Here is a 23,199-nt window from a genome sequence, read left to right on the forward strand (position 1 = left end):
GACATGTCGTGGGGTTGTTAACCATTGTCATAAAACAATATGTGTACTAACTGTTTAAGGAGAAACTATTTGTTCTGTAAACCTTCATCTAAAGTACAATTAAAACAAAATATTTAACTTCAGTGACTGAAGCTTAATCTTTGCAACTACTTTATTAAGTAAGTAAGAAATTAACATTTGTTGATGATGATTATATAATGGACACTTCAATTGTCTCATTCGATCTCTTAGCAACTTCAGAACCTAACCATCAATATACAAGGTATGTTTAAGCCATAAAAATAAAACACTATTATCAAGGAATGATCCTATGAAACCAAAGAATTATTTATTTTAAAGGTTCACTAAGACCTCTTTTTAGAGCTATTTATTTGGGTGACTATAAATATTTAAAAAGCAATAATATTGTATTTATTTGAAAGTATTTATTAACTTAATACGAGGCTAGATAGATAAGGAAGTAGATAAAGAGGTAGCATATCACAGGCTCTAGGTTCAAATTTTGGGTCTGCTGCTTATTAGCTATGTGACCTGAAGCATACTACTTAACTTAACCTCTCTGTGCCTTAATTTCCCCATTTGTAAAATAAGAATAATAATAACTGTACCTATCTCATGGAGTTGTTATGAAGATTAAATGAGTAGATATCTGTAAAGCTCTAAGAAAGGTGCATGGCACTTAGTAAGTGTTATACAAATGTTTTTGATGTCAGAATTTGTGTGGTTTTACTATACTAGGATAAAGAAGATTAAAAACAGTATCAAATTTATTGTATCATTTTAAAATACTAAAATTTCCTTCATAAGTTATTCATCAAATTATATCTATTAAAAATTTTTAGTGAGTGTCTTTGCTTAAGGTTCCATGAAGTAAAAAAGGAGGACTTTAAAATTAAATGCTAGAATATAAATTTAACTGCAAATCTGTAAAGGGCTTGGATAAATAGATTTTCACCATTACTGAGAAGGGTTCTGCTTAGAATTCCCTTTCCTTCCCCCACCCCCATCTTTTATTTCTTCATTGTCTCTCATATTGACCAGGTAACATAAGGCTCATTAAATGAATTCGGTAATTATTTGCTGAAGGATTAAACTTATCACAAACCTACTAAGACATACAGTATTTTTGCTTTGGTCACATTATAGGCTACTTCCAAATATATGTCCCAATCTCATATATGGAAACAGATCAATTTGCACAGAGATACACTTCTAACAAACAGAGAAAAACATGAAGTATAATCCTATTTATTAGTAATTTAAACTTCAAATTACCTACAATTCAGATACACAAAATATTTTTTAAAAGCCTAGAACTATGTATTTAGATAAATTTAGACTTTAGGAAACAGAAAAAGTGCACAAAGACAACATAGTTTGGTATTCACGGAGCAGGGAGGCTTGTTTTCACTGTTCATTTGAGTCAGAAATACCAATAATGGATTCTGAAAAGTATGGAAGATTACACCAAATTCTGATGATTGGCCTCTGCAAATTTAGCAGACCTACCAGCCAAAAACCATAATCACGACAGATGAAACTACAGTATTTAGAAAGGTGTGCACAGTAAAATGTCGTTAAAACCCTGCTAATTTCAGATGAATCAGAACTTTTGTTTTAGTTATGATAAAAGAGCCTCTTAAGATATCTACTAAGGTAGCAAGAAGAAAAGGAAACAGGTGGACATAAGGAAAAACTCACTTTCAAGAATTTTTAGATTCACTTAAATAGCATTTATTTACACATAATGCAAATTGAAAATATGTGTCAACAATTTATTTTAAAAGTCCAATAAAAGACATTTTCTGTGCAACTCTAAATCATTACTATATATCAGTACAACTAGCAGTGTACAATATATTCATCTTTCTTATAAAGTATTTAGTAACACAATTCAGACTCACCTACTCATTATTAATTATTCTGATTTACTGAAATTTTGTACATTTAATTTGACTGTACAGCTATACCACATAAGTGTGGAAAATCAAGATAAAATAACATATTTACTGTTTTAATTAGAAAGTTATGTTCTACCTTATTAACACAAAACAAAACTGATAAAATCAAAACTAGTAATTACAAAGTACATATTTAAAATTTACTAAAATACCTTGAAATATTCTTTTCTAATCTGTTTGCTCCGCCTCCTTTCTTCACTCTGCCAGATTATAGGTTGAGATTCTGGCCATTGTTGTTCGTCTATTTGATCCTTCCGATTTTCTAAGGGCTGTAATGAGACAATTTCTCTTAATTAAATAAATGAGAACAAAATAATAGATATAATAGTAATTTAATTTCCTATTTACCTGCCATGTGAGGGGTGATAACGGTGAATTTACTTCATCTGCTGAGACACTAAAAAATTAAAGATGCTTTAATATGTTAAAATCTGCAGAATTATCCTTAGGTATAAATTATGAGTATTATAAAATTATCAATTTTTACCGGAATCTAAAGAATTTACACAAGCCTATATTTTGAACTAATAACATAAAACTTAAAGTTGACAAGGCATATTTAAGTTCCCAATAACTGATGCTCTTCAGAAAGTATCAAAATGGCTTTACGTAATATCAACCCTATGCTTAGGACTACTATAAGGACTTTGTAGAGGCCAAAAGAAATGTAATACTTAGACTCAAACAATCATAGAAAAGACAGACTATTTATTACATGAAAATCATTACCTAAAACTAAAAAAATCAAGTAATAATTTCTTTTGGCTAAAGTACAAAGAGCTCAAGGGAATAATTCTTTTTCACCAACTGAATTACTGATTATGATCCTCAACCCTTTCATTCTGACACAAGATGGGCTACAGAGGAAAATTTATTTCCTTTTCTCTTGGGATGAGGCACTGTGCCTATTGTGAGGTGGAGGATTTGAACAAAAAGATCCTTTGGAAAAATATATAAACAAAATACCCACTAGAGCTGCTATTATTCAAGACTGTTGTGGAATGCCTCTATGATACAATAAGGGAATGACATAAAATTTAGAGAGAATATAAAATTTTCAAAATTTATAAAACACATGATTACCAAAGAGAAAAAAAAACTAAAAAATCAATTATCATTATTAAAAGAGGCAATGTTAAAACCAACACCAAACCCATTGCATCGAGTCCATTCTGACTACAGCAACCCTGTAGGACAGAGTAGAACTGCCCCATAGGGTTTCCAAGGAGCAGCTGGTGGATTCAAACTGCCGACTTTTTTATTAGCAACCATAGCTCTTAACCAATGCGCCACCAGGGCAAGAGGTAATGTTACCAGTTTAAAAAATATATAGAAGAGTTAATAATTTATATATATATATATATATATAAACTACAACCAGTTATAAAATACATTAGGAAAAGTCTCATTCATAAAAGGAAGGAAAAGTATATAATACCAATGAAGAAATTTAACTAGACATGCACAAGACTTACACGAAAAACTAAAAAATATCTAGTAAAGGATTTAAATAAATGGAAAGTTCTTGGAAAGAAAGACTAAATACTACAGGTATAACTTGTCCTTCAAATTAATTCATAAGTGAAATAAACTAAAATATAAAAACCCAAAAAGTATTTTTTGGCTTGTTTTAGAAATTTGATTTAAAAACTTTCAAAGTTAATTTGGAAGAATGGATGATCAAGAAGATAACAGTTATATAACAAAGGGACTTCCCAACCAGGTAATAAAATATATTATAAAAAATTAGAATAATAAAATAGTACTAGCTACAGAAACTACAGATTTTCCAAAAGGAGAGGAGTGCAGGATCACAAGTATAATAATATACGATAAAAATGACATTTAAAAATCATGGTGGGAATGATGACGTATGTAACAAATAGCATTGAAACAACTGGTTAGCCTCTTGTAAAATACAGGAAAAAATGAAAGAAAAAGAGCGGAAGCAGGAAGAGAGGAAGGAACGGAGGAGGGAGGGAGGAAAATAACTAGATTCTTTACTTCATACCAAATACAGAAATACATGAAAGATTTAAATATAAAGAAAAATGAAATCACATAAGTACTGGAAAAATATGGGGCAGTAATTTTAAAAATGTAGAGGTAGTAGAGAGGGCCTCAGAAGGAAGAATCAAAACTGATTTATAAATCTGGGTACATAAAAAGTGAAAATCGGATTTTGCTTCTGGCAAAGATAGAAAAAAAGTGACCTGATTTATCTCCCGACTAAAATAAATAAAAGAACAGACAAAATATACAAAATGATGATTTTTAAGACATCGACTTTCAGGCAAAAAAGGACATTTATCCCTTAGAAAAGAGTTAACAAACAAGATAAGCCCTGTGACTAAGCCAGTTTGTGGCATGGAGAGAGTTTGCAGGCCTCAGCACAGGGAAGGAAAACCAAGGCAAGTCCAGCAGGCTCCCTGAATTTAGGAGACAAAGCTGGGAGTCCAGGGAGCAAAACATAGACAGAATTCACAAGGCAGAGTAACAAAAAAGAGCACTGTACAGAGAAAAGGGAGCCCTGGTGGTGCAGTGGTTAAAGCGCTCAGCTACTAACCAAAAGGTCCGTAGTTTGAAACCACCAGTGGCTCCATAGGAGAAAGATGTAGCAGTCTGCTTCCATAAAGATTACAACCTTGGAAACCTTATGGAGCAGTTCCACTCTGTCCTATAGGGTCACTATGAGTCAGAATTGACTTGATGGAAGTGGGGTTTTTTTGGTACAGGGAAAGAACTTAAGAGATCTACAGAGGCGCACATCCTATGTGAGAACACTACCCTAGGCAAAGGAATGAATCACCAAAAAGATTAAAGGAAGCAATCACAATATTCACAGAGGACTAGGAATAGTACCAGTTCCCACTAGCCAGACTAGAAAACTTTATAATCCACACGGCATCAGACAGAATACTGAGAATGGTCTTGCCCAAGTAGCAGGAACATTTAGTCCTAGGCTAAATACTACTCTGGTCCCATGTAACAAATCAAAAAACTGAGTCCCGAGAATATCTAATTGTTTCCAATTAATGTTAACAAAGCTCAAGAACAAAGCTCAAGAATATCTATAGGAATACTAAAATAGCCAGCACCCAAGAAGGTAAAATTCACAATGTCTGACATTCAATCAAAAAGAACCAGGCAAGCAAACATGCAGGAAAATTTGACCTATAATAAGGAGAAAAAAAAATCTATCAACTGAAAATGAACCAGAAATAAAGAAGATAGTAAAATTTATAGACAAGGGCATTAAAATATGTATTCTAACTGTAATCCATATGTTGATGAAGGTAGAAAAAAAGACTGAACACGTTTAGAGATATGATAGACATAAAACAGATGAAAATTGAAGTTCAAGAGATAAAAACTACAACATCTTAAAAATACACTGGACTGTATAACTAGAGATTATATATTTCATAAGAAATGATTAGTGAACTTAAAGGCATAGCAAACGAACTAGCCAATATCAAACACAGAAAGAAAAAAATACTGAAGAAGAATGAATAGAAGACATCCAATATCTCTGGGATAACTCTGAGTGGCCTAATATATGTAAAATTAGAGTTCCAGAAGGACAGTAGTGGTCAGAGACAGGAGATATTTAAAGAAATAATCGTCCCAAAATTTCCAATTTCATGAAAACAAAACCTCCACAAATCTAAGAAACTCAATGAACTGTAAGCAAAAGAAACATGAAGCAAACTACACCAAGATACAGCATTATCAAATTACTAAAAACCACTAATAAAAAGAAAATTTTAAAAGCAGCTAGAGGAAAGACTCATTGGGTTTAGATGAACAAAGACAAGGATAACAGCAGACATGTCATAGGAACAAATTCAATCCAGGGAAAAGTGGAGAAACCTCTTTAAGGTACTGAAAGGAAAATAAGAAAAAAAGTCCAACCCAGAATTTTATACTAGCAGAGGTATCTTTCAAAAATGAAAGCAAAATAAAAACTTTTTCAGACATACAAAAGCTGAAAGAATTCAACACCAGCAGATCTGCAGTAAAAGTAATATTAAAGTATATCTTTCACGTAGAAGAAAAATTTTATACATGGAAATATGGAATTTTAATATAAATATTACATGTGCAATCTATTCAGACTGGAAAGACTTCAGAGTAAATATATTATCAGGGATATTTGACCAGAGCTGGAGACACCAAGTGCCTAATTGAGGGTGTTTATCTGGAGATTCAGAGTTTGTCGTGTGTGTTTGCAGCAGAGATGTAAAACAGATGCTCTTGAAGCTTGTAGAACTCTGGTCAAGTAACTGGGGTAGAGTCCATGCAACCTCCACATACAGAGAAGCAACACCTGAAAATGATCCTATTTTATGAATGAACCAACATTTTATACATCTGAGGGTGTTCCTTTCACTGCAGCTGACCCACATTACCAAAAGAAATATCAAGAGTTACTTGAAACAGAAGACTTTTTTCCAGATTATGGAGAAAATGGAACAGATTTATCGGGAGCTGGTGATCCATACTTGGATGATACTGATGATGAGATGAACCCAGAAATAGAAGAAGCTTGTGAAAAGTTTTGTTTAGAATCAGAGCGTAAGCAAAAACAGTAAAGTTAAATTTCAGCATTCAGTTTTATAAAGCAGTTTAGGTATAATGATCTAGCAGAACCCAGGAAAGCAAGTAAATGCGTCACATTTATACCAAATTAAGGATGTTGAGTTATGTTATTAAGGTATGCAACTTTAATTTTAACACTATCTGCCAAAATAAACTTTATTCCCTATAACTTAAAATGTGTATATATATGTAACAGTTTACTATGTACAGTTAATTCCACTGTTCTGGCGGCAATAAAATCCATTTTGAAATAAATGAAATGTTGAAAGTAAATTTTGCTAGATGGTTAGAAGCTTATCCTTTAAATCCTACTTTTCTTGGGGAACAAGTCTTAGCCTGGAAATACGTATGACTGCAAAAATGTAGCACCCGTTTTTAGATATGAGTATTAAAGCTTTCATTTTAGTTTGATATTTAGCGTCTCAGTGAGATTTCAAACATGAATCACAGTCATGAGAATCTTTAGCACTAAAGGCTTGGACTATGACATTAACAACTAACGTTACATATGCAGATACTATTTGATACAAAGGGCTTTTAAAATGTTATTAAAAGAAAGACTTCCAGAACTCCCAGCAAAACAACCACGACTTCACTGAGGATTTACTCCAATTCTAGAATTGTTCTTTCAGTTACTTTTATGCCTTTAACATTTTTTTCACCTTACTAACTTCATTATCCTAAGGCCTAAAACATGATTCTGCTTTATTTATAAGGGTTTCTCATTTTTATTTTGTAGCATGAGTTGCATTGACTTTTTTACTAGAGAATTTTACTAGATCTTTGTCACTCAAGTTTCCATCTGCTTTATAATTGATACACCATGAGGATCACTTTTCTAATACTTTTACTATAATGTGGTACCACCCCTGCCCTATTTAAGTAATATTTTTACCTTATGTCAAAAATCTTTTTCCAACTAAAAGTAGAACTTACGTAAAAAAGGACTGCTTGTAAATTTGCATGTAAATAGTTCTGTTAACAATCCACTGTTCTACATTTGGTACATCTGTGTATGCTAACAGTTATCTTTCTTACTTTTCTGCTTGTTTGTCCAGTCTGAATTAAAATTAGACTTTGAAAATAAAATTTAAATAGAAAAACAAGGGAGCGAGGTCTGGCACTGCAGTGAAGATGCTGCGCGAGCGGACCGTGCGGCTGCAGTAAGGTAGCCGCGGCTGCAGTACGGTAGCCGCGTGAAGGCAGTGAACGTGTTGGGCACCTACCTCTGGACCGATGTCTACAGCGCGGCCCCAGCAGAGGCCCAAACCTTCAGCCTGAAGCACTCGGAGCGCGTGCAGGTGGAGGTGGTACGTGATGGACATGCTGAGGAGGTGGCCACCCAATGGCAAACAGCGCTGGCCTCTCTCACCCACCACCACGCTGCGACTCACCATGAGCCAGGCGAGCATTGAGGCCAGCAGCGACAAGGTCACCGTCAACTACTATGAGCAGGAGGGGAACACTCCTATCGACCAGGCTGGGCTCTTCCTCACGGCCATTGAGATCTCCCTGGATGTGGATGCTGACCGCGACGGCGTGGTGGAGAACAACCCAAAGAAGGCATCCTGGACTTGGGGCCCCGAGGGCCAGGGGGCCATCCTGCTGGTGAACTGTGACCGAGACACGCCCTGGCTGCCTAAGGAGGACTGCAGTGACGAGAAGGTCTACAGCAAGGAAGACCTCAAGGACATGTCCCAGATGATCCTGCGTACCAAGGGCCCAGACCGCCTCCCAGCCGGATACGAGATGGTTCTCTACATTTCCATGTCGGACTCGGACAAAGTGGGCGTGTTCTACGTGGAGAACCTATTCTTCGGCCAGCGCTGTATCCACATCCTGGGCCGGCGGAAGCTCGACCATGTGGTCCAGTACACAAGCGGCTCTGCGGAGCTGCTGCTCTTCGTGGAAGGCCTACGTTTTCCCGATGAGGGCTTCTCAGGCCTGGTCTCCCATCCACGTCAGCCTACTGGAGTATATGGCTGAGGAGATTCCCCTGACACCCATCTTCACGGACACCGTGACATTCCGGATCGCTCCGTGGATCATGACACCCAACATCCTGCCTCCAGTGTCGGTGTTTGTGTGCTGCATGAAGGACAATTACCTGTTCCTGAAAGAAGTGAAGAACCTGGTTGAGAAAACCAACTGCGAACTGAAAGTCTGTTTCCAGTACATGAACCGGGGCGACCGCTGGATCCAGGATGAAATCGAATTTGGCTACATCGAGGCCCCCCACAAAGGTTTCCCTGTGGTGTTGGACTCCCCCGGAGATGGAAGCCTGAAGGATTTCCCAGTGAAGCAGCTCCTGGGCCCGGATTTTGGCTACGTGACCCAGGAGCCCCTCTTTGAGCCTGTCACCAGCCTTGATTCCTTTGGGAACCTGGAGGTCAGTCCCCCAGTGACAGTGAACGGCAATGCGTACCCCCTGGGCTGGATCCTCACGGGGAGCAGCTTTCCTCTGTCCGGCGGTCGGAGGATGACCAAGGTGGTGCGTGACTTCCTCCAGGCCCAGCAGGTGCAGGCACCCGTGGAGCTCTAGTCAGACTGGCTGGGCCACGTGGACGAATTCATGACCTTTGTCCCCATCCCAGGAACAACGCAATTCCGGATGCTCATGGCCAGCACCTCAGCCTGCTACAGGCTCTTCCAAGAAAAGCAGAAGGAGGGCCACGGGGAGGCCATCATGTTCAAAGGCTTGGGTGGAATGAACAGCAAGCGAATCACCATCAAGATTCTGTCCAATGAGAGCCTCATGCAGGAGAACCAGTACTTCCAGCGCTGCCTGGACTGGAACCACAACATCCTCAAGAAGGAGCTGGGGCTGACAGAGCAGGACATCATCGACCTGCCCGCTCTGTTCAAGGTGGATGAGGGCCACCATGCCAGAGCCTTCTTCCCAAATATGGTGAACATGATCGTGCTCAACAAGGACCTGGGCATCCCCAAGCCGTTCGGGCCCCAGGTGGAGGACGTGTGCTGCCTGGAGACGCACATGCGCTCCCTGCTGGAGCCCCTGGGCCTCTGCTGCACCTTCGTCGATGACATTTCCACCTACCACAAGTTTCTGGGGGAGGTGCACTGCGGCACCAACGTCCGCCGGAAGCTCTTCTCCTTCAAGTGGTGGCACATGGTGCCGACCTGCAGCGGCCACTGGTGCTTTCCTCCTTCCCCGAGCTCCCCAGACCCCTCACACCCCTCCCCCAGAGCCTTCACCTGCCTGACATAGGCTGGACTGCCCCATGAGGAGACCTTCAGGAAGTGGGGTGGGATTTGGGGCATCTGTGCCTTGCCTTCCCTGGGAAGGGCCTCAGCATCCACTGAAACCACCCACAATGAACCTCGACTCTGTCCTTAAAAGTAACTGGGCATCTGGCCAGTGTCTGCATAGCCCTGACATAAAAAACAAACACAAAGCCATGTACCCAATCCATTCCCCCGAAGAATCCTTAGCGTCTGGTCCAAAACTGAGTAAGTAGCGTTGCCCTGAAATTCCAGGTGGAACACATGGGAGCCCAGACATACCTTGAGCTGCCATCATCATTTCATCGTCATCATTTCAAACTCACCTCCCTCAGGGCTTCCAGATGGCTGCCCCTAATTATTCATTCCTTACCAGCCTTTCTCAAACCCTCTTGGCTTTCTCTCTGCAGTGTAGACTCCGTTGGTTAGCCCTCCCCACTCCCTGAGGGTCCAGTAACTTAGCTAAGAATCTTCCCTGGAAACACGTTATCAGAGCCGCCTTCTCCATTTGAGAGAAGCTACTTATGCCTCATCTTTCTCAGACATAGTCTCTCTCAGATGCATAGGGGTCTCTCCCCAGACCAGTATCCTTCTGGCCCAAGCGTTCAGTGTGTAAACATGCCCTGGGGTCAGCCATACCATCTTCACCACCTGTCACACTCAGACCTTCCCCCAGGGCATAAATGATGACCTGCCCCTCTTCCCCAGACATCAGACCCAACAGACAAGAACCCTGGCCTAGGCCTCCAACCTGAACAGCCAGTTCTGGACTAACTGCTGGCCTTAGAGATGGATCATCTCATTAATATTCACCAGCACATTTGCTGAAGACCTTTTCATTGGGCCATAACCAGATCAATTCCCTGGCATCAACTGAAAAGACTGTTTCAAATGTAAAAAAGTTCCTTTAGGACCAGTTCATGTCAGGAGAATGAGTGAATCATAATTCCATTTTGAAGGTTAAAAAAGAACCAATTTATAAGCAGTGAAAAGGCCATACATTTGTATTTTTGGAAGAACAAGATTTTCATTTTGGATTATTTCATTCAGTCATTCAGCAAATATTTGTTGCATGCCTACAAGTGCCAGGCACAGTGCTGGGCTCTGAGGATGCAGCGTTAGTAAACTAGACCTGGCCCCTGCCCTCCTGGAGCTGATCAGTCCCTAACGTGCAATGCCCACACGTAAATGGCCAACATTTGCCCTTTCAGTGGTGTGCTCTTTAGAAATGCCAGCGCTCTATTCGGGAAATGCACAGGGCCCAAAACTTCTTGCAAGTCACTATCTCAGTGAAATGGGAGGGGGAGGTATCTTTAAATAGGCCCCTTTCCCATCCAGCAGGGTCAGCTCCACCTGACAGGTCAGGCCCCAAAGCCCCTTAGAAGCTGTTGTCCTCCCATTTCATAATGACAAAGGTGTCAATTCACTAAGAAGATCAAACCTATTGCTGTTGAATTGATTCCGACTCCTAGCGACCCTATAGGACAGAGGAGAACAGCCCCATAGGGCTTCCAAGGAGCAGACGGTGGATTTGAACTACTGGGTAAAGATATTCACACATTACTTTCGGGAATGTAAACTGACAGAAATTTCTGGATGGAAAGTATATCAAAAGCTTAAACATATGCTCATGTTTAACCTGCCAATAAGACTCCTAAACATTTAACTTAAAAATACAAATGCACAGAATACATAAGAAAGTTCACCTCAGTGTACATTTATATTTAGTTGTTGTTGTTGTTAGGTGCCATTGAGTTGGTCCTGACTCATAGCGAACTTTTGTACAACAGAACAAAACACTGCCTGGTCCCGTGCCAGATATGTAAAAATCATCGCAATATATTAAGTGAAAAATTCAAGTTACTTAACAGTGTATCTGGTATGATCTCATTTTTGTTAAGAAAAAAGTATGTGTGAGATCTTCCAATTGTGGATGTGGTGGTGGGTGTGCTCACCCATGCAACACTGGAAGAAAAAAAGTCAGAGAATTTATTCTGAAAACAGGTGTGTTTTCCGTGTGTTTGTGGTAAATATACATATAACAAAACATTTGCCAATTCAACAATTTTTACATGTATAATTCAGTGACATTGATTACATTCTTCATGTTGTCCAACTATTACCAATATCCTTTTCCAAATTATTCCACCACCGTTAAAAGAAACTCAAACCAAAAAAAAAAAAAAAAACCCGTTGGCACTGAGTTGATTCCAACTCATAGCGACCCTATAGGACAGAGTAGAACTGCCCCATAGGGTTTCCAAGGAGTGGCTGGTGGATTTGAACTGCCGACCTTCTGATTAGCAGCTGAGCTCTTAACCACTGTGCCACCAGGGTTCCATACCTATTGCTGTCAAGTCGATTCTGTCTCATAGCAACCCTAGAGGGCAAGGTATAACTGCCCCATAGGGTTTCCAAGAAGTGGCTGGTGGATTCAAACTGCCTACCTTCTGGTTAGCAGCCAAGCTCTTTAACCACTGTGCCACCAGGGCCCCCAGGGCTCCAAAATGCCCACTAATCAATGACTTCCCCTTTTTCCCTCCCTCCTACTCCTGATAACTATTATTAATAAGCTGTGGTCTCTAAACATTTGCCTGTTTCATGTTACGTGGGGTCATACAATACTTATCCTTTTGTGAATGACTTACTCAGCATAATGTTTTCAAGGTTCATCCATACTGTCACATGTATCAGGACTTCATTTCTCTTTATGGCTGAGTAATATTCCATTGTGTATATATACATATATATATATACACACTCATTTTCTTTATCCATTCATCTGTTGATGGACACATCAATTGTTTCCACCTTTTAGCTATTATGAATCCCCCTCCCCCAACTGCCGTCGAGTCAATTCTGACTAATAGCAACCCTATAGGACCGAGTAGAACTGCCCCATAGGGTTTCCAAGGGGTGGCTGGTGGATTTGAACTGCTGTCCTTTTGGTTAGCAGCTGTAGCTCTTAATCACTGTGCCACCAGGGCTCAACTATTATGAATAGTGCTGCAATTAACATTAGTGTACAGGTTTCTGTTTGTGCCCCTGCTTTCAATTCTTTTGAGTATACAGCTAGGATTAGGGTTGCAGGGTCATATAGTAGTTTTATGTTTAACTTTAAAAAAAAATTTATTGTTTTAGGTGAAAGTTTACAGCACAAATTAGTTTTGCATTCAAAAACTTTATACACAAATTGTTTTGTGACATTGGTTGCAATCCCCGCAATGTGTCAGCACTCCCCCCCCTTTCCCTTTCCACCCTGGGTTCTCAGTGTCCATTCATCCAGTTTTCCTGTCCCTTCCTGCCTTCTCGTCTTTGCTTTGGGGCAGGTGTTACCCGTTTGGTCTCGTATTCTTGACTGAAATAAGAAGTAGTTCCTCACGTGCGTTATTGTTTGTTTTATCAACCCATCTAATCTGGCTGAAAGGAGGACTTCGGGAGTGGCTTCAGTTCTGAGATAGCAGGGTGTCCAGGGGTCGATACTCTCGGGGTTTCTCCAGTCTCCATCAGACCAGTAAGTCTGGTCTTTTTTTTTTTTTTTTTTTTTGTGAATTTGAATTTTGTTCTACATTCTTTTCCCACTCTGCCTGGGACCCACTACTGTGATCCCTGTCAGAGCTGTCGGTGGTGGTAGCTGGGAACCATCTAGTTATGCTGGGTTCAGGCTGGTGGAGGCTGTGGTTCATGTGGTCCTTTAGTCCTTTGGACTAATATCTTCCTTGTGCCTTTGGTTTTCTTCATTCTCCTTTGCTCCAGCCGGGATAGGACCAGTAGGCATATCACAGATGGCCACTCACTGGCTTTTAAGACCCCAGTCGCTACTCACCACAGTCGCATGTAGAACATTTCTCCACATCCTTGCCAACACAAACGGGTATTTTTTATATTATTTTTTTCTCTTTAATTTTCTGCATTAAAACTGTAGGAGATCATGTAACTTTTTTTAATATGAGGAAAAAATACCTACAGAGCTATTTCTCTTTCGAATAAAAAAGATGAGAACTAGAAAATGAAGAATGATTAAGAACAGACATAAGAAAAAAAGAATAAGAAAGGAAGTTAATAAAAAATAATGCTACAACAAATAATATATGTGAAACAATTTCTATTTGCTAAGCACTTTTCTAAGCATATTATATATATTAACTCACTTAATCCTCACAGTAACCCTGAGGTAGGTACTGTTATTATTCATGTTTTACAGATGGGATAAATGATGTTCAAAGGGAACTAACTTTTTCAAGAGACAGCTCCAGGAGCCACACTCAGACAGTATGTTCCCAAGAACCTGCCCTCTTAACCACTATGCTATTCTATCTCACTATAAGAAGAAAGGCAAATTGAAAGAAATAATAAGATAACTAACATTTACTAAGCATTTAGGTGTCAGGCACTCCGGCTGATTAAAACACTCGTCTGTATCCTTATAGCTATTAAGTGCCAAAGATGGGACTCTGACCCAAATCTGTCTGACTTCAAGGGCCATGTTCTTTTAATTATGCCCTGTCATACCAACCAATTAATTTCTCAATTTCTCAGTACGTTTATCACAACTGCTGATTGCGAGAAATTGGCTAGGTATCTTGGAGAGTAACTCACTGAGATCACTACTATTACAAGGTTGCCTAGACTTCTCAAGGGAGACTGCTTGCTCACTTAAAACCTAAGTACCCAGAATCTTTTCAGGTCTCTCCTACAAGCCTATGTGCTTCCTAACGCCACCAACAAAGAATCATTCATACTAGTTGTAGATTTACATATTCCAAAACCCTATTTTAAATACAGATACACCTAAAACAGCAATATAATAAGACCACATCAATCATTAACTTCATCAGGGCTGGGTCCATGTCTGTCTTTATCACTGCTGTATCTCCCAGCACACAAGACAGTTCCTGGCACTCATCACTTCAACCTATTTTCCCAACTCATTAACTCAACAAATATTTGTTGAGCATCTACCATGTGCCATGTAGTGTGCCAAGTGGAGGCATACAGCAGAATACAGAATCAAGTTTTGATCTTATGAAATTTACATTGCAGTTTGCCCAAAGGGTGGTAGGATGGTAATGACAAACAATAAGCAAATAAAGTAGTAAATATTCATAATTTCAGATGATGTTAAGTTCTATGAAGAAAAATAGAGCAGAGTACAGGAAATAGGGAGAAAGGAGTGAGAGAGGCATGCCTTTTTTTTATATAAGTTGATCAGGGAACACCTTGCTGATTAAGTGACGTGTAAGCAGCAACCTGAAGGCAAAGAAATACGTTATATGGTTATCTGGGTGAAAACCATTCTAGGCAGAGGCAAAAGCCTTGGGAGGAGAAAGTGCCTGGTCTACTGAGATTGAGCAAAGAAGCCAGCATAGCTAGAATAGAACTAGGAAGAGAGAGGCAAGAAAGGAAGAGAACAGGGAGTCAGATAAAGCCTTACAGGGCCTTAAAGGACTGTGGTTTTTATTCTAAATAATGAGATGGGAAGTCATCAGAGAATTCTGAGGAGGAATGATATGATCTGACTTACTTTTTAAAAGTATTAATCTGATGCTTTATGAAAACAGACTAAAGGAAAATAAGGACAGAAAGGAGACCTGTTAGGGAGTTGTTATACTAATGCAAGAAAAAGATGGCTAGGACCAGGAGTGGAAGTGGTGACAGATGATCAGATTCTGGATATATTTTAAAGGTAAACAAGCTTTGCTAATGGGTTAGATGTGGAGTGTGAGAGAAAGTGACAAGTTAAGGATGACTCCGAGTTTTCTGAGCTGAGCAACTAGAGAAGGAGTTGACATTTTCTGAAATGGGAAAGACTGTAGAAGGAATAGGTTTGAGGGTACAAGGAGGGAGACAAAAAGATTCATTTTGGAAAGTTAAGTTTGATATGCCTATTATACATCCAAGTGGAGGTGTTAAGTAGGCAACAAGTTCTACACTTCTGGAGTGTATATGTATGTATACACATATAGAAAAATAGTCTAAAAGAAAACATACTAAAATTCTATGATTCACTATCTCTGAGGAGTGGGAAAATGGATGATGTTTGAATGTTTATTTTCTTCTTTGTGTTTGCTAAATTTCCTAATTGTTCAACAATAAAACTACTTTTAATCAGGAAAAAAAAATAAAACTTTTTTTTGGCTTTGTTTTTAAAGAAGGAATTGGGTACATGTTTTGAAAATTAAAAATGTAGAAGACAGTTCTGCAAAGGAAAGGCCAGGATTGGGTATCACAGTTTTGAAGTTTGGGTAATTGGTGCTTTCTCAAGAGAATTTTAGGTACCTAGGGAGGATTCTTAAGATGGAAATGAAAACAAGGTAAATAACAGGAACATTAAAGAAAACAAATATGTAAGATAGCAGAATCAGCATTCAAAAACAGACTGGGTTAAATCCAATTAAATAAAATTCAAGATAGATGAATGTTCTTAGACTCAGGTATGAAAAGTCATCTCATGCTTGAACTGAATTCTGAAAAGACTAAGTAAAGAAGGGAAAAGGGAAGGGCAATCCCAGTAGAGAAGCCAGCATGTAGAACAGAGATGTAAAACCATGCTGAACTAAGGAAAGAAGTATCATTCCTACCTACAAAGGGTGCCAGAGGGGAAATGGCATGAGATGAGGTTCTTGAGGTAGGCAGAAACTCACTTCAACTTTATGGGTTAAGCTAAACATTTTAAGTTTTATCCTAAAAGTTATAGAGAGCAACTGGAAGATAGTAAACACAGTCAGATTTGCATTTTATAACAATCAATCTTACAGAAGACATATTTGAAGTGGGCAAAACTGAAGAAAGGGGACACGTTTGAGTACTGTTGAATTAATCCAGGTGGAAAAAGGTGGGGCCTGAACCAAAACAACTGAAATAGGAATGGAGAGGCTGGGATAGATGCAATAAATGCTAAGATGCTATAATTTTTTGTAATTGACTGGATTGGGACGGGTGCATGAGAGAGAGATTCTGAGGATACTAAAGTTACTGACTTGAGTGACTATATAAATAGAGGCACATTCACTCAAAGAATATATAACCAAAACCAAACTCGTTGCCACTGAGTCGATTCCAACTCATAGCGACCCTATAGGATAGAGTTGAACTGCCCCATAGGGTTTCCAAGCAGAAGAAATATATTTGGGGAAAAAGTAAGTTCAGTTTGGATTATAGAGGTATCTAGGAGAAGATGCCCAGTGGGATGTGTGGCTCTAGAGGATGCAAAGCGTACTTGGTAGCATATGATAAGACTTGGGATTCTGGAGCCAGACAGCCTGACTTTGAATACTGACTCTACCACATTCTAGCTTTGTGACCATCAGCAAGTTACGGTAACCTTCTGCACCTCAGTTTTCTTATCTGTAAGCTGGAGATAACAACAGTAACAACTTCATAGGGTTATTGTGAGGATTATGTGAGAGAATACATTTAAAGAACTCAGAACAGTACACATACAATGAGCATTAAACAAATATTAACCCTCTCTCCATGTACTTCTGCATCCCCTAGGCTTGGAGATTTACTCACCTATAGGGGTGACTCAAAAGTTGAGCCTGATGCAAATTTTCAAATCACCAAAAAGAATAAAAAGAAACTTTCAGGGTTTTTTAGTTCTCCTCTGGAATCCATATATGTGCACTTAGACCATGTATTCATATAGGAGAATTTAGTAAAACCCAATTGAAAAGAACTAAAAATGTGAACAATAGCATAGAGAATAAACACATTCGATAAAGAAGAAACACATTATTCCTGGCAGGTAATAAAACAATAAATGTTTGCTAAATGAATAAATGATCCTATCATCAAGGCAAAATGTAGGCTGAGCACAAAAAAGGTCAAATAAGCGTTTTTAGTGTTGTTCATATCAAAAATAAATTTATATTTATTGTGCTGCAACACATTTCATCTTTAAATTACATAGTTATATTAACTTTACATCATTTTATTCAAATAAAACCCTTATTTCACCGTCAAGGATCAAGTCTTATTATATAAGACTAAATATAAGGACTAAGATACTTTTTATACCTCTTTTCGCCTTCCACAGTTTGTTTTGCCTTGTTTCTCGTGACAGAAGTTGAATGATTAAGAATCCTAGAAGTAAATCAACACATTAATTTAAAAAAATATTAAAGAGAATAATGTGTACAACACATGAGATATAATGGCTCCAAAATAAGCTGCATCTGGTCCATGAAGATGTTTGCTAGAAAACAATATTTAAATATTATTTAGATAAGACGCCCATAAGCACGCTGGCTACTTAAAAGCAATGAAGTTCAACAACTCTTCCATGCGTCTTCTTTCGTAAACCCTTTCTCAGGGTTTGCATATCTTCTATTACCCTGGGTATATCTAACTTTTGGTTGAGACAGAAGATAAAAAGATAAAGATTTTTCAGGTACCACCATGACTGATAGAGTTTTCCCATTACAATAAATGATATGAGAGGTATGCTGACATTAAAAGGAAATAATAATCATTTCACCAAGAGCCAAATAATAAACTATAATTCTAAATGCAAAACCAGTGTTAAAGTTCAATTCTTTTAAAAAAAAAAAATCTCAAGCTTATCAAACTTTTAACTACTAAATGAAACCATATTTGAAGAAAACGAAAAAAAGAACTAGGGACCACTGTGAGAGCTATTTGTTCATCATTTTATATGATTCTAAATATTAACCTCAAAGTGAAAAGTAATGAATTATTAACTTTTTCTTTAACATAAGTAACATATTTAAGAGTTCTTCATTTAGTATTAATATGGATATAACTGTTACTTAATTTTCAATTTTAAAGTTCAGTGTTATAAAGAGTAAAGTATCTACTTTTTATTTTAAATCTTCAGATGTCAACTATCAAAAGAATATACAGGATATAAGAATTTTAAATTAAAGCTACATAATGACTAATAAATAAATTTTAGTGTATGCCCATACAAAGAAGAATAACGGTGTCACTAATCCTGAAATTGTTCGGTATAAAGCTACACTGATTTGTGTCTGCATTGGATACCTGTCCTTTGCACTTCACTGTGTCTTCCACTGGAGCCCCGGTGGCGCAGTGGTTAAGTGCTCAACTGCGAACTGAAAGATTAGCAGATCAGCGGTTCAAACCCACCAGCTGCTCTGCAGGAGAAAGATGTGGCAGTCTGCTTTCGTAAAAATTCACGGCCTTGGAAACCCTATGGGGCAGTTCTACTCTGTCCTGTAGGGTCACTATGAGTCGCAATCTACTCAACAGCAGTGGGTTTGTTTTTTTTTTCTGGGTGTCTTCCTCCTAGTGAGACTATTAGATCCAAGCTAATTACCCCCGATTTCCTCACTAGCTTGGATCCAGTAGTCTCACTAGGAGAAAGACACGGTGAGGTGCAAAGGACAAGTAACCAGTGCAGACACAAATCAGTGTAGTTTTACACTAAACAATTTCAGGATTAATGACACCTGTATTCTCCTTTGTGTGCATACACTAAAACTGCACTGAATCTCCAAATGCAAAGAATTAAGGTAATGAAATGTGTAAGATTACTAGGGGAAAAAAATGTTTTTTAAAGAGTGATTATAAAAAAAGTGAGAAGCAGCAGCGAATACTTCCATAAGAGAGAATATCAGAATTATTGGGGAAAGAGAGAAAGAGAATATCAAACTATACATGCTTTTCCCTCCCTCTACCACCACATTCAGACTACTGTTGATTATTGATGTGTATAGGTCATACTGGAGCAGAAAGAAAAAGAAAAAAAAAGTTGAGACTAACTTCCCTATAAAATAATACATTTACGTACTTGAAAATTCATCTACGTAAAATTTTGCTATGAATATTGATATTTTGTTTTACTCTGAGATACTATTTTATCTAACATCTATTCTAGATTATGAACACATTTCCCAAATCAAGTTACCAGTACTATATTTTAAGTAAAAGACTATACAATTCAACTGCATCAATCTGACCCCTTAATTCTTAAGGCTTCCACAAACTCTAGATACCTTGATGCACGTTCTGCTGCTCTGGTCCTCTGGAAGAGTTTTTCACTCAATGATGCTCTATAACATAAAGGTCTCCGTCTGTATTCACATTTCCCGTACATCAACCAAACCAAAAGATGGGAGAAGTAAGAAAATGTTTTGGGAGAGGATAGGGAAGTCATTAGTAAAGCAAGCAGAAAAGAAAGAATGGATAGATTTCAGGGGCTGAGAGGGCTACCTAATTAGTTTTACCAAGCTAGAAGTTAACATGATGCTCCTCAAATTGAAATGTTCATATAATCAGATAAAAATCACATGAAACAGGTAATGTATAGAATGTCTATAACTCTAAACCAAAACAATAAACTTCTCAAAATCTGATTTTGCTTTCCATGATCCATAATTACACTTCATTATAACTTTCATAATTACTTTTTCTTATTGAGCTATATTATACAATACCGAGTAGCACATCTTTCTACGATAAATAAAAAGTTTCAGGGCACATCTAAAAGCAAGTAATTCTTGAAAGGAAAGACAACAGAAAATGCCATTAAGTTAGCAGGAAAGAATACGCAATGCCAACCAGTCAATTCAAGCTATTTATTGCAAAAGCCCACATGTACTGTAACCTTTTCTTTAAGATAGCCAAACAAATTTTAAGAAGCCAGCTAAATATCTACTTATTAAGCTGCATAGTAAAAATATCAGCATAAGAAAAAGAACAGTAGCCCCTTCTGTGATACTAACATACATGAGTAGGGCTGATGAAAATCTGAAGAACTGGCTAAGTAATTTATAGAGCAACATTATTTTTAAAATACTGATTTTTAAGACTACTTTTTTAATTTCCCAAATTATAGTGAAGGTAAAATTAAGACTTCCCGAATAACTATTTAATATAGTCAAATTCATTGATTGAGGGACTTCAATACACTCAAACACAAGTAGAAACAATAATCCAATTTTGGGCAGGAGTGATAAAGATTAGTTTTTAAAAATTCAACAATAAACTATTAATACAAAGTAGCTTAATCTATGCATCTCAATTAGAGGAGGTCACAGTCTTCTAAATCACTAGGCTTCAGACTTTGAACACTAGTTATCTACTTGATGGTTTATTTGCTGATCCCTTTTCACACCCTTCTGGTGTTTAATTCTTTGCCAATGTCCTCTTGTTAATTTCCTAGGCTAGTTTCATCCATCAAGTACTAGTATAAACCTTCCTAAAAAATTAGAGATATTTTTTAAAACAGTATGAATTAAACAAGAGACAAAGCTGCTAGAAAGAAATCATCAATGGATTCAACATAAGCAGTTTTTTAATTACCTCTAGTTTTAGAATATACACGTGGCTTTTAGCTGAGAGTTGACCTTGTGTCTACCTTACACTAGTAGCTAGCTAAAGAACAGTTAGGTAGTATACAGTCAGAGTAGGAGTCCTAGGTGGTACTCCCTGGTATACAAGAGTAATCTTAATGCAGATAAATTACTTTTAATCAAGACTAGCAACAAAAAAACCCAAAAATTTACAATGATTGTACTGAAGCCTAAAAAAGAAATGTTGCAATTCCTGATAGGCCTGTGATTTTAAATAACATTTCAGATTCTTCATTAACAAAGCTGGAATCTAAACACACAATAACACACTGTGAAAGGGAAAATCTATAACCACAGAAGGTACAAATTACATCAAATCCTTTGTAGGATATATCCTATATAAGATTAATTGCAGATCCTTATGGTTTCCTTCAAATTCAAGTATTGTGACAGTAAACAAGAAATTTTAATTTATCTACATCTAAGAGATCTGAGCAATAGCAACATAATTTAAAAGGAGAAAAAATCATTTAATGGAAAAAATACTGAATTTGTCATAAAAAAATTTCTGAGATTCAATTTAAATTCAGCCATTAACAGAATTGGGTAGAGATTTAAGTTCTATAAACATAATAAAATTTAAAAGAATAATGTGTTCCTTACTTTATGACTAGGCTATTATAAATATTTTTCAATGCTTTCAAAAATTAGACATAATTATTAAAATAATTAATGTCATTCCATCTTAATATTTACTCTAGAAAGATCTTATGTTCTTATGCACTAACATCTGAAAGGAGTCTCTGAGTGGCACAAACAGTTAAGCGCTAGGCTGCTAACCAAAACATTGGCAGTTCGAGTCCACCCAGAGGCCGCTCAGAAGAAAGGCCTGGCAATCTACTTCCAAAAAATCAGCCACTGAAAACTCGATGGAGCATATTTCTGCTCTGACACACATGGGATTACCATGAGTCAGGGCTGACTTGATGGCAGCTAACAACATCTGAAAAGGAGGAGGAAGAAGAGAAACATCACAGAAAGATAGAAATTACTTTTCCAAATATATATAGCAGATGTTATTTACGGAAAACATAATTTTTAACTAAATTAATGGTTCAAAGCAATCAATTAACCAATAACAGTATTACTAAGTACCTAGTATGGTAGATACAAGGCACGGTGCTAGGTACTATTTTGTACTGATTACAAAACCGTCACCAAAATAAAACCTATAGAAAGACAGTCATTCTTCTGATGCTGTATCTAGGCTAAAAAGAATAGTTTAGGTCACGGGGATAGATAAAAAATGAAAATGATAATAGTAGAAAATGGAAAAAAACAAATTATATATATATGTATATATGTAATATATATATATGACAATGTAAAAATCTAAATTTATGTACTCAAATGCTATTTTTAGAAGAATGAGAAAAATGGACACTGTGTGGGTGTTACATACTTCTAACGCATCCTTAAAGTTAGAGAACCTTGCCTCTTCTGCCACCTAAAGTTCTCATAAAATCAATGTTTTCTGCTTGTAATGTTAAATACAATTCTTTCACCTACTAGGTAGAGGAAACAGAAACTCAACCAATTTTTAAGCACCACAGGACAGGTGGTGGCTTGCTTCATCAAACCTCTGAAACCATGGGAGCTAGCAACACTTTAATTATACTGCGGGGGTAAAAAAAAACACAACTTTTTAAGTAGCCAATACCAAAAGTCCCATCAGGAATGATTCATCAGAAAAGACTGGAAGATAAATAATAAAGAAAAGGGTGACAGAAAGTTATGGTAGAAGAAAGATAAGTATACAGGAGACATACAAGGGACAAAGATTAGTGATAATTTATAGTGCGATTTTTTAAAGTTATAATCTAGAAGCAATGCAAAAAGTTACTTAGTGGCCATTTCATTTATTATAGTGCTAGCCATTATCCAGATTGTCCCTAAAAGGTGGCCCCTAAAAACCACGCATTTATCATTCATTAAGTTTTAACAGTAATTATTTTTAAAGGCATGATATTTAAACAAATGACAGTATACTTAAATTATAAACTTTTCAAAATATGATCATATGATCAATTAATATTTAGAGTTTTGAATAAGTG

The 23,199-nt window shown here is 37.4% G+C and overlaps 1 protein-coding gene and 1 pseudogene across 2 annotated transcripts in view; one reads left to right on the forward strand and one right to left on the reverse strand.

Annotated features, from left to right (window-relative positions):
* LRCH2 (leucine rich repeats and calponin homology domain containing 2) overlaps positions 1-23,199 on the reverse strand; it is a 107,096-nt gene that overhangs the window by 16,816 nt on the left and 67,081 nt on the right. For both annotated transcript variants that reach the window (XM_004379790.1, XM_004379789.1), the window contains exons 12-14: positions 17,826-17,891; positions 2,310-2,358; positions 2,114-2,230 (exon numbers count right to left, since the gene is read on the reverse strand). In XM_004379790.1, coding sequence (XP_004379847.1) covers positions 2,114-2,230; positions 2,310-2,358; positions 17,826-17,891 — 232 coding nt within the window. The remainder of the gene's footprint in view (positions 1-2,113; positions 2,231-2,309; positions 2,359-17,825; positions 17,892-23,199) is intronic.
* On the forward strand, positions 7,698-9,792 carry LOC105756453 (protein-arginine deiminase type-2 pseudogene; annotated as a pseudogene).

The sequence above is a fragment of the Trichechus manatus genome, unplaced genomic scaffold (assembly GCF_000243295.1).
Source record: "Trichechus manatus latirostris isolate Lorelei unplaced genomic scaffold, TriManLat1.0 scaffold00068, whole genome shotgun sequence".
Taxonomy (NCBI): domain Eukaryota; kingdom Metazoa; phylum Chordata; class Mammalia; order Sirenia; family Trichechidae; genus Trichechus; species Trichechus manatus.